Here is a 12947-nt window from a genome sequence, read left to right as displayed (position 1 = left end):
TTTTGACTCATTCCATTTCTAGCACCCAGTGTTGATTTATTTATGGGCTGTGAAGCTGTGGAAGGAAAAGATACAGGATGACTATATTATTTATCTTGTTACTTATCATAGAGGCTAGAGATATGGTTTCATAATCATCTGAAGTTGTTCTAAGGTTTCTACGAGAAGGTTTTGTTTTAGCATCAGCAGAGCTATGTTTGGTCATTAGTATTCTGTCAACCAGCAGGTGTTTCATGGTTTTAATGCAGATATATCTAAAAAATGATGCTGTATCTCAACTGAATGCGAGAATCTAATATTCTTCAATGAAATTTATGATTTTGCATTTCTGTTAAATCTTAGTTTTTTATGTGACAATCTTCCTTTATCAGTTTTGGAAAGTCAGTTGATGCTGTTAGCTCTTTCATAATTGATCTTTCATGGCCAAATGTGAGCAGACTTTCAAAGGCCCAATGGCTGTTTTTTCAAGGGTCTTGGGATTTGAAATTTTTCTTCAAGAAGCAACATTGAATTTGTTCAACTTTTCATTTCATGAAGGAATAGATGTGCAATTAGCTTGTGTGCATATTTGGTAACTTCAGAAGTAGGTCTTGTCCTTTTGTTTTTTTTTTTTTGAGTGTTTGCTTATGACAGAATGTAAAACTAATATTGGGTGAGCTGTTATTAACCTTGAGTTTAAATTTGGCATTCTTAATCCTATGATTAATTTCATGATTAATGTCCAGCAGCAGAGGTTGAAAGCTTAAATGTTTGCGAATGCAAGCATGAAATGAAATTCTAATAACACTACAATGATGTGGATTTATGAGGTGTGTTGGCTGCTAGGGATAACTTGGAAATGCTGTTGCAAGAGTAATTTGTCAAAGTGGACAGTGATGAAGAGTTGACAGTTTATAGCTTGGTTGCACAGCTGAATGATAAATGTGTCTACAGAGCTCTCAAGTCAGAACTGCTGATTTAAAATATTAAAATGCATTAGGGTAATGGCAAGGATATTACTGTTAAGATTTTTCTTTTTTACTTCAAGGTTAGACCGTTGGAGTGAGATGGTTGTGTACGTGCGTGTTTCAAAAGGCAATATATGCGTCAAATTTTGTACAACCTCAGTTTGGAAAAACAATGTGCATAAAATTCTACATACATTTACTTTTACTCTTAAAATCACCTCTACAATCTAGTGTGACAGGAGGAGCCCAAAATGTTTCATTTGGATGTGCAATATGGGTCAGAACCACAGGAACACAAAGTAATTTGTCCACATTTTATGTAAAAGTATCCTGGCTGCTTGAGCAGAATGGGAGGTGAGTGGAAAGCAAGAAGGAGCCCAGCACATCCCAACTTCTGCCTGTTATTTGAAGCTGTCCCCTGTGCAGACTTGCAGATGAAACAGAAAAATTTTGCTCTTCTTTCTCAGTGTTTTGCTTCAGGCACTGGATCATTCCTGGGCTGTGATATGGAGCTGTGTGGTCATGGACTCATGGAGTGGCTTGGGTTGGGAGGGACTTTAAAGCTCATCTTGTTCAAACCCCTGCCATGGGCAGCGACACCTTCCACTGTCCCAGGCTGCTCCAAGCCCCATCCAGCCTGGCCTTGGACACTTCCAGGGATCCAGGGACAGCCACAGCTTCTCTGTGCCAGGGCCTCAGCACCCTCTGGTCCTCAGAACACAAATTGTGCTGGAGTCCTTGAGGAGTGGATGAGATACAAATGGCCTGAATAGCAAAACCAGACTTACGTTCTCTTGAGTGCAGAGCCAGACAGGGATCAGAAATAGCAAACATTAAAAAGCAAGTTAAACTTGCTTCCTTTTAACTGTGATGCCCATAGAGAAGATTGAGTTACTTTTAAACTTAGCATTTAGTTATAAAAAAGGCAGTAGTTTAACACTGTAATGGCATTGGCACTGTTATCGTTTTTAGAGATGGCATTGCCTCTGGGGAGAAATGTGAAAAAATTAATTTCTAGGCAGTACAAAAATACATTTCACTGCAAAGTGTCAGTTTGCAGCTGAAGAATGAAGCTTTCAAAAATATCTTCTAGAAAATGAGTTTTTCACACTATTTCCATGCTTAAAAAAAAAAAAAAGAAAGTGGAGAAAGTAGAGGAGGCTTATAGATTTTTTTTTTCTTATGTGCATATGTGTTTCCACACAGGAGTGGGACTGGTGCTGTGCCTGGTGGTCAGCTGGTAGCTGTGGTGCAAGTTACCAGCTCCCATTACACTGGTGCTTGCCTGCTGGAGCTGGGCAGGTCTCTCTAAAATCCCAGGCTTTGGATCTCCAGCTCACCTTTCAGGTGCACGTGTAATTTTGGGTGCCCATCTTGGAATCCAATGCTTCAAAGATTTAAAACTGGTTTGAATCCCAGTTTGTGAGACTCCTGTAGCTTTTGCATGTGTGCTAATAGATTGCTGGAGAGAATTCTTCTTTTCAGTGCTTCAGACTTGATGGAAACACGAGGCATAGTTTGGTTTTCTTTCACGCTCTTACTTCTGCTTTGAGGGCTAAAGCAGAAAAACACAAACCAAAGGTGATTTTGAATATGGATTTGTTTCCAGTGTGCAAGCTGTAGTCTGAGGCACAATTTAGTGAAAATTCCTGGGTATCATAATTATAGAGGTTCCTTATATCCTTGTGGTTTTTCTAGTTTACTGCTGTTTGCTCACGTCCATGGGGAAGTCCTCTTTCCACAACTTCTGCTGCTAATCCTGGACATTGAGTTAATGATTTACATTTCTTTAGGGTAATGTAACATCAAAACAGTATCTTTCAATTCTATGCAAATACTCAGAAATTTCACAAAACCAGTGTTGTCTGAAATGTAAATCACCAAAAGTTCAGACTTATTTAATCATCTTGCACGTCTCCCTAAGAAACTGAAATGCTAATGATAGCACTTTCTCCCTGAATTATCTATTGGTGGATTGCCCTGATTTGGGGCAATTTGGGCTCAATTTTTTTTTTCTTCTGTCACCTCAAACTGGATTAGTCTTTTAATGGCTTGTTAGAAAAGACATAAATGCCGGTGTATGAGAGGAACCAACCAGAGTGCACGTTACTGAAGTCAGACAAGAGGCCATTTGTTGGCTGATGTGTGAAATGTTCTATTGCATTCTCACCGGGGCTGTGGGTACCTAACACCCAACATCTGAGACTGCCTTTGGAAACAACCACATCCAAAGCCACCTGTATCCTACTCCACTAACCAGGCAGGCACTCATCTTGCACACCACAGGTTCTGTAACCCCTTCAAAGGGATTCTGTCACTGAGGAAATGCTGAACAAAGAATAGGACTTGAGAAAGTCACCTTCCCAACTGGAGCTGTTCTTTCACCTCAAATTCTCAAAGGGATTTGTGGAATTACAAGTTCGCTGCCTGCCTTTGTGCTGCCTGATAAATTTAAAGGTGCACTTTCTCTCACCATGTATTACAGTGGCATTTTTTGTTTATGTATTCTTCTCTCTTGGACTGACATAAGACACTTAAGAGCAGCACTGTACCGTGGCTAGAAGTCCATTGAGCAGTCAGTGTGTTCACCTGGTGTGCAAAGAAAGTTGTTTTAGCGTCCCTGTGGAAGGGCTGCACCTGCCCTTTGGCAGAGTCCAGAATGAGGATTATCCCAAGTGCTCAGAACGTACTACTTCAGCTCTGGCTTTATTCGACTCCCACTGTGACTCTTTGAAAGCATAAAGGTCTTTCTGAGTTTTTGGATGTGGAGAGCTGCTGGCAGAGTATGCTTTGATTCAATTTGGAAGATGCTCAGACTACTCCAGTGCTACAGATGTTTGCCAGGTTCTTAAAACTCTGCTTGAAGCGCTTGCTCTGTCGGAGGGTCGAGTGCTGCAGTCTTGCCTTGCATTCATTTTCAGTGTGTGTGTCTGAGGAAGAGCCACTGGAACAGATACCTACAAAGCTTCTATAAAAGAAGTACTCTTCAAATTTATTAGGTTTGTTTGGGGTTTTTTTTCATCCTAAACCTAGCCATTTACACCTCAGAGCAGTTCAGAACACCAGTTTTTCTCTGGTATCTGGAATCATGTCGCACTTAAATTTTGAACTTTTAAACTGCTGTGCAAGTCAACGTTAAGGAGCTGGCTGCTTCCACTCCAGGCAGTGCTGTGACTAATGTGATTCCAAACCAGGTAGGGAACACTTGACTTCTCAGGTGGACATGGTTTCCTGAGCAAGATCAAAGACTGTCTAATGCACTTGATTTGCATTGAATTCAGTACCAGGAACAGGAGGCACAGCTGGTCTTATTCAAAAATATGACAGTACAAAAATAAATATAGTGCGTTCTGAATAATAGCTTATCATTTATACCACTCATCCAAAAAATGGTCTGTCTTCAGATCTGCAGTTGCTGCTTCCCAACAGTCGTCTTTAACTGCTAATCTGTCTGGTATCACATCCTTCCTATTAAATCATTTACATGACAGTACAACAGGAGGTTGCTATGGAGAGAAAATAAGCTGGAGGAGGAACTGATGGTAACCCAGTGAGAGGAAGGCACTGCTGGAAATGGGGAAGAGGAGTCCTGGTTCCTTCTTCAGAGGCAACTTTAATTTTTGCTCTTAAATGATCAAATGAACATATTAAAGATCAGGATCCAAATGAGCATCGCTGCCTTCCTTCACCTTGCTCAAAATTAGGGCTTACTGGATGTAGATCTTCTGTGCCTAAACAAATACAAAGCTGAAGTATTTATATATTTCTGATGGAGTTTTCATCTAGACACACTTTAGTGATATCAAATCCTTTCTGCCATTGCTGCTAAAGATCAATAAGAGAAAATGAGAGCCAGACCAACTGCAGACATTGATATTACTTTGAATCTATTCCTTAAGTGTTTATTTGTGATGAGAATTATTGTAGTTTATTTTTAGACTAGAGGGAATAGTTCTCAAAGTCCGAAAGATCTGTATTTGTTTTTCAGTCAGTGAGGCATGCAGTGAACTGTCCTTGGCAGCCCTGAAAAATATGCAATTCCTTTAGGATGCCTTGTGGTGTAATGTGAAATGCGTGAAGTCAGAAAAGGGGCACGTACAGTAGTCCTTGAAATGTCATATCTTAATTTTGATCCGTTCTAATGCTAGGAATAATGCAAAATTTGTACTATTAAAACAAAGAAGAAAAAAAACAGAGAGAGTTTTTAACTGTGCATGATTTGTAATGTGGAGCTTGCAGCTCTCTTCTGCCACAGCTTTATAATTGTAAAAGGATTCGTAATTGCTCCAATTTCTGATGTGGTTCCAGAGTTGAAGACCACTGAAGAATCAGATGTTTTCAAAGGAGGTTGATAAGTCGACTGCTTTCAAGTGTTGTACTAAACACGTTGAATAGGTTAAGTCATAGCATTCAAAATGCTTTTTTATTATTTGTCTGAGGAACACAAGATTGATGCATTTCTTCCCTTCAATGAGGTTAGGGTGGCTATTCATTTATTTTCATGTGACTGACCTTCTAGGCAATCATATGGTGTGATCTTAAGCCTTTAATCTGCAATGCTCCAGGCTTCTGCAGCATGATTAAGCTAAAATTGTGTTCTGACAGGTCTGTGATTGGAGGGACCGTGAGAGCAACTCTGACTTTCAGTTCTCTGAGAGTTGTGAACTCAATCAGCAGCGATGGGGTGTCTTAGCCAGCTGATAAATTTTTGCATTTCCCCCTTTTCACAGTACAGTCATGTTTCAGTTTTCATGGGTTTGCCTCCAATACTGAGATTCCTCCTTCCCCAGAGAAACCGGTCTAATTTCTTAAGGTACATAAATAATAAGGATTCTACACACCAGGCAAGATCCCTGGGGACACCTCAGGAGCTTTCAGTGACTTGCATCCATTTGCTATTTCTCCACTGACTTCTCCCTGTTGGACTTTTTTATTTTCTAGTGGACAATAGTAGAAGTATTGCATTTGCATTGATCATCTTTCTGTAAGAACCACAGCTGTTGATACTTGTGAATATTGTTACTTATATAATAATTACCTTATTTATACCCTTCAAACACGGTGGCTTTGATTCTACGATGATTCTTACTTTTTTGGTCTGCATTGCTACAAGGTAGAATTTTGATCCTTTGATTTCGCAGCCTTTGACTTTTTATAAAAATATTCTAGGGAGATGGAAATGTCCCAAAATACATATTTTTGTAAGTTCTAGAAGCATAAAAAACTTCTTGAAAACATTTTAGAACTGCTCAGAAAAATTGTATTTTGAGCATTTAACAGCTGACCTCTGTCTTGATCTTCTGTTGTCTTTATCATGAATGAATGTCTAAATGTGACTTTTGGTTGCAAATTTGCTGGGTTAAAAGAGCATTGAATTGCAAAAAGTAATCTTAAGCTTTTCCTGCAAATAAAGCAGTTTTATCTTGAAATAATCACCTTATTATCAGCTAATGCCTTATTTAGGCCATCAGGTTAACATAAAGGTATAATATAAAGGCAGTGAGTGGAGGCTTTGGTCAAGCAGCTGAAAATAACATTCTTTATTTTGATGTGATTGTTTTACAGGTTGAAAATTGGTGTCCTCGTTTACCTTGGAGAGCAAAAAATCCTAATGAAGAAACTGATCAAAAAACAGTGGTAAGAACAACCATGTCTTTAATAAGGACAAACACAAGCAATAATTCAGTAATTGTGATTCATGCAAAATATCCTGGAATCCCGTGCCACATAAATGCTAAAAAGATTAGAATTTACAATTTTTACTCCTCAGCTCTTCAAAGCTGAAAGGAATCGTCCTTGGCATGTGTAGCTCATGTATCCAGTCATTGTATTGTGCTCTTGCTGGTAGACTTTCATTAAAAACACTTTTGTGTTTAAATTTGTGAAATGCTGTACACAGACACTGAGAAAAACAACAAATCCACAGACTGCTCACCAGTGTTAAGTATATGTGAAAATGTCCTTTTTTATTGTTCCAAAAATCTGGGCCCCTTTTACAAAACTGCCTTAATGGAAAAGGCTTATATTCACTTCAGGTTTGTAGTAACGTTTTGATTACTCCAAATTTTTTCCCATGAAATACTATACAGCACACAGAGTTATTTCTGAATTGTTACAGCCTAATTATGTAGCAATTAGGGATTTTAAGATAATTTAAGATAATTGCTGGGCTGCATATGAACACTACTTACATAATATAGATATAGGCTGTCTGATTTTGTAAAACCAATTGATCTTAGAACTGTCTAGCTTTAAATGAGTATTTCCTTAAAAATGTATACCCTAGTCATGTTTCTTCCTTTCTGGTATAATTGGAGACTTCCTTGTGCTTGGAAGATTCTTGATATGCATAAATCTTGAGCCTACTGTTCTGTATTATGATTTAAACATACCTTTACCTCATTTTGAAGCACGTGAACAAAACCAGATCTTATACTGCAGAAATAAATGCATTGTGAAACACTGCAAACGTATTCTGAGCTACCAAGTACTACTAATAAAAATAACAGTAATTTATGTAGCTTAGAAGTGTCTGTTAAAGTATATCTTTAATAATTGAACTAAAATCTTAACATGCTATGAATGCATTTTTTTTTCTATTGCTTCTTGTAAAAAGAGGGATATAAAGCACAGAGCTCATATTTGAGCAGTTTTTTAACTTCTGGAAGGTTTGCTGAAGAATAACTAATGTTTGGGGTGTTTCTTAACGCTTTGCTTGAAGGCTGAAATTCGTATCAACTTTGATAATCTCTACAAAATGATGTCAAGGCACGAGGAGTTCAGGTGGATGATGTTGCGCATCCGACGAATGGCTGATACCTGGATCGAAGCAATTAAATCACTTGCAGAAAAACAAAATTTGGAGAAAAGAAAACGAAAAAAGGTAAATGAGAACACTTTCATTCCTGTCACTTGCTGTTAAATGGGCTCTTTCAAGCTTCTTGTTCCTGGTGTAGCTTCACCTGGAAATAGAAAAACATATATAAAAGGCTCGTGGTTATACTTTTTTCAAGAAGTATTTTGCTGTTTGAAATTCTGTTGCAATGGGTGTTTGCTTTACAGATAGTTTTACGTGTTTTGTGTGAGTCAATCTTGGAGAAAGTTTTCTGGCCTCTGTAGTTTTGGAGAAAATAGAGACTATGTAAACTTAATAGAGACTATGTTCTAAAGAGAGAAACTGGGAATTTACTGCAAGCTGATGACACTGGAGTGTTTTGTGTAGTCGTGGAAAACAACAATTGCACAACTTTGTTGTGCAAAATTGACACCCACTCTAAATGTTGACTTAAAGTTGACCAAAGTTAACAGACTCAAGTTGACCAGAACTTGGATTGGATCAGTTTAGACCTTCTGTGATGAGTTCAGTTTTAAAGCCATGAGATACTTGGAGTGAAAAGGTGCCATTAATTTGACTTAATTTTTTTTTTTTTTTTAATTACCACTACTAGTTAAGATAAAGCCAAAAGTTGCAAACACAACAACAGGTTTCCTTTCCTGCCTTGTTATTCCTGGAGCCAGTCCTGAGTGGTAGCAGCCCCATGTATGTTCAAATTTCTACCCTCTCTTAAACCTGGCTGGCTCAACTCCCTGCTGGAGATTCTCAGTCCTTGCGTTCATTACAAAATTAAATTATTTTTGTGGAAGTATTGGCTTGTTTTCATTGATTTTCTTTTTTTTTTTTTGGCCATAGTTGAATTTAATAGAAAGAAAAACTGCTGTAATGTAGAACAGTTGCATTTTTAATGTCAGTAACTCAAACATATGACTTTCCTTTCCAGGTCCTTGTTCATTTGGGCCTTTTGACAAAAGAATCCGGATTCAAGATTGCAGAAAATGCGTTTAGCGGTGGCCCGCTCGGTGAATTAGTCCAGTGGAGTGATTTAATTACATCTCTCTACTTACTGGGCCATGACATCAGGATTTCAGCTTCACTGGCAGAGCTCAAGGAGTAAGGGGATTACTTTTGCGTTTGGAACTGGAATTAAAAGAATTGTAAACTCTTGAAGCTTCTATTAACAGTATATAATTTCTTGAAGCATAAAATGGAAGTGATAATTCACTAAACAGACGATAAGATTATTTTCATGAGCTAAGTATATGTGCCATGGAAAGGATAATGTGTTTGCATTGTAGCTTCAGGCTCCTGGGACTTCGTAAATGAATGTTGTAAAATTCCAACTAAGCAGCTTAGTCTTTAACATTCCAGGTGCTTTAACCAGCTGCAATGGGAAATGTTACAGACCAGCCTAACTCTGTGTCCTCTGCTTCACTTTCTGCTGTTCTTCTTCAGTATCTCATTTTAAGATAAACCTTTAAGTTCTTTAAACATGTTACTTTTGATGTAGTTAATTGCTTGTGTTAGGTCAAATCGCTCCTTCCTCTTCGTTGTCCTGCTTTGCCAACTAGTTCAGCACCAGACATAAAACATCTGTTTGAAGTTTGAGCACACGTGCTTTTTCTGCAGTTTTCCTGTTTTAATTACAGGACAGCATTGTTTTATAGAGAGCTCTGATACTGTAAAGCTGTCACTAGAAGTCAGAAATTATTTTGAATAATTTCAAAGCACACTATGTTTAAGCATGTCAAACATATTATGTTTTTGCTTAAACCAGATGAGATTTTTAGTGAAATTAGTGCTTTACATTCAATAAATGTTGAGCATCTCTGGCATTTCCGTGTTCTTGCATTGTTCATGATTTCGAAACAGAGTAAAAGAGTAAAACATTTTTGGAAACTGGAATTGTTGGAATAAATAGTACTGCAGCTTGAATTCAAGGTATTTGGAAAGTAATGCTTTTTTCATATTGCTTCTTTTTTTTGTTTAGGATTATGAAGAAAGTTGTAGGTAACAGATCTGGCTGCCCGACCCAGGGGGATAAAATTGTAGAACTCATTTACATTGATATTGTGGGACTGACTCAGTTTAAGAAGACCCTTGGTCCATCATGGGTTCATTACCAGTAAGTATAACATTCACTTGCCCTCTAAACTGCTTTGTTAAGAGCTTTTGTTGAATAACACACGTCAAAATACTGAAATAAGTCCGTTCACATGAAGTTATTTAAAAGTGAAAATGCACTTTTCTGTTGTCTTTAGCTCTTAGGATTAAAGGGGCTGTTACTTGTTCTTTGCATGCCATCATTATCCCCCCAGCAAGCCTGAGATTCTTGGGTTCAATTATTTTTAATCTTAAAAATCTTAATTATCCTCTTGATAAATCATCATCTCTGCCCCTCTTTCCCTCCTTTCTTTACCCACACTTCCCCCTCTGCATTTTTTCTGTAAATTAGTAGATGAACTGAGAGATGACTGTATTTTGTTGTTTAGTTGGAGTACCAGAGGCAAGTTTTGCTTGTTGGTGTTTGTAACCACACTGGATCAATGATTGTGAAGATTTATCTATTCTAATTGTGTTGCCCAACAGCTGCAGTGCAATTTTCTGTTCAATCTCTTAAGATACTGGGCAGAGAATTGTCTTCAGGGGCAGGTCTAAAGAATAAACCGCAGTTATTGTTGCTTTTGTAGTCTATAAACATCTTTCCATTAGAAATAGAAGATGAGGGTCACAAGAAATTACTTTGTGCACCTTTCTTAGTGTCTGCAGTTTTAGAAACTCTTTTCTTTTTGTCAATAGCTTTAACTCATTAAGCCTCCCATGCGTTGTACAAATACACATCAGCACGAAATAAACCCAAATCTAAATTAGTGATGTTGATTTTTCTATACCTGCTCGAATTAGCTGTGTTTCATGATCCATTAAGTCCAGTAAATCCTACTTGAAGGAAGGTATTTGAAGGTGTTCTAGGCGGAGAAGCTGTTTTCTTTCAGCCTCAGAATATTCTAGAGCATTGGATCTTTCCAGTGTAATTTTTAAATGAGAGTACTGTGACCAACATTGCAGACTAGATTACTCTTAATCTCTTTTTTGAAGCAGGGGAGTAAATGGATATTCTAGTTTTTAGGAGCCTGCTAATAAAGATAATCGCATTTTCCACTGAGCAGCAGTTGCTTGTCTGTCTGCCAGATGTAATTGTCACCAGGAGATCACATGCAGCACTGTGGTCAGGATATGAAACCCTTATAAATTTTAAATGTTTCTTCCTGTCTGCTTGCAACTACCTGTCTGGTATATCCTGTAACAAAGCTATGGAAATACATATTGAGATTATAGATTAGCTGTTCAATTTTTCTTTCTTCGTAGAATCATTACATCTTGAATTATCAATCCGTTTTTCATTGATTACCATTTCATAGTAATGGCTGGTGTTTTCTTGTTTAGGAGAGCAGAATTACATTTACCTCCAGGTGCCTTAGGTACTGTAGAATTTTTTAAGGCTTTGGGGGGAGAAAAAGATATCTTAATGCCTGTCTTCTACAACACTGGATTTTGTGGACTGGAAGGGAGTCTCGTCTAGTCCATGGCCTGACTGAAAAACAGATGAGGATGCAATTGTCCTTCATGAGATTTTTTGCCTCATCTTTTACTGAAGACTGAAAAAGATGCCCCAACATGTTGCTTTATATAGCTAAGCTTTTTTTAATGTGTTTTTCTTAGTCTGGTTTCTTGCTAACTGCCCATTACTGCTTATTCTAATAAGGTTCTGGAGAAAAAATTACTTCTTTCTCTTCTCTGCCAGCCCCTAGGATGTCTTCTATTCTGCTTTTCCTTCAATTTACTTTTTTAAACTATATACATTATGGGGTTTGAATCATTACTTACAATTCATCTTTTGTATACCTTTCATGAAACTTGTTGCATTTATTGTGAATCTCTAAATATGTAATGCTTTTTCTCAAGTTCAGGGTACAAAAGAGGATCCAGAGTCTAGCAGGACTTACAGAATTGATTAAAGCAGGAGAATTAATTTGAAGCTTCATGCATGTTGTCTCCTATTTCAGGATCCTCTTCCAATCCTTGAATTTTCTCCCAGCATATGAGTTATCTTATAAATTTTGTCATTAAAATGTTTTGAAGTTAAAACCACTAAGTGCATTGTAACAGCATAGGCATCCGTTTCCATTTAATTCCAGTAAAATAAACATAACCACAAATAAAGCTGCTTTTTAGCCCTGGTTCTTTACAAACTTGGCTTTTTTTTCTTTTTGTATTTAATAGCAGCAGGAATAATTTGTTGTCTTAAAAGAAGGTGTTTTTTCAGTAGATGTGTGCAGGTCAGCTTAGCCTGATTTATAGAGACCAGACTCGGATAAAAATGAATTGAAATGTTTTTATTCACTTCAAATCAGAATAGAGTGGCAGAATAAGAGTCACCTGCTGAGGGTGCTTTATATAATCTTTCTGGGTGAACTTGAGCCCTGAGGAAATTTTAGGCAGTTGCAAATCAGGTTTCTGGAGCTGCAAGCTCGAAAGAATGACCCGGCTGCTTCGGGAGCGAGCGTTTGTGAAAGGTTCTTGTGCACAGCTGAGAGCACCAGTGACCGGTACTGTGTGCTTTATCTGCGGGGTAATTGGTGCTGCAAAGAGCAGGAGCACAGCAAAACACAGCTCATTTTGGAGTGCCCCTAATTTCCAAGCAGAACAACGCCTGGACGCGCTGGATTTTTCAGTTCTGAGGTGGGGATGTTTGAATGAGGTTTGCGTGCAATAAATCAACATACAAATTAGTAGCTTAATATAGTTTGAGAAGTGCGGTCTTTCTTAGCACCCTCATCCTCCATGCAGCACATGAAAATCTGGTATTTTTTCGTTTTTCCACAGTCTCTCTAGCAGTGACTCACTCCCATATGCCAACAATCCAAGTGATTTTTGGTTTTTTCTTGAAATAAATTAACGTGACAGCTATCCTGAGAAAGTTCCTGCCTTGTTCCTGTTCTCTAGAATGCATCTTTTTTAGGAGGGTTATTTTCTGTCCTGTGATTTTAAATGTGAATGTTGAGTGGCCTGATGAAGTGGGAGAAGGATACAAAAAAAAAAGTGTATAAATACTTCCACTAGGTCAGCTCTGTTAAGATTGTGCTTCTGCCCAATACTTAAGGGGG

At 37.9% G+C, this 12947-nt stretch overlaps 1 protein-coding gene across 2 annotated transcripts in view; it reads left to right on the top strand.

Moving 5' to 3' along the window:
* MGAT5 (alpha-1,6-mannosylglycoprotein 6-beta-N-acetylglucosaminyltransferase) overlaps positions 1-12947 on the top strand; it is a 114245-nt gene that overhangs the window by 62129 nt on the left and 39169 nt on the right. For both annotated transcript variants that reach the window (XM_040069317.2, XM_040069318.2), the window contains exons 6-9: positions 6513-6584; positions 7669-7830; positions 8726-8895; positions 9773-9907. In XM_040069317.2, the coding sequence (XP_039925251.1) occupies positions 6513-6584; positions 7669-7830; positions 8726-8895; positions 9773-9907 (539 nt within the window). The remainder of the gene's footprint in view (positions 1-6512; positions 6585-7668; positions 7831-8725; positions 8896-9772; positions 9908-12947) is intronic.

This window comes from Hirundo rustica, chromosome 7, assembly GCF_015227805.2.
Source record: "Hirundo rustica isolate bHirRus1 chromosome 7, bHirRus1.pri.v3, whole genome shotgun sequence".
Classification (NCBI taxonomy): domain Eukaryota; kingdom Metazoa; phylum Chordata; class Aves; order Passeriformes; family Hirundinidae; genus Hirundo; species Hirundo rustica.
Note: the sequence above shows the minus strand (reverse complement) of the source record. Positions and strands in the feature narration are given on the sequence as shown.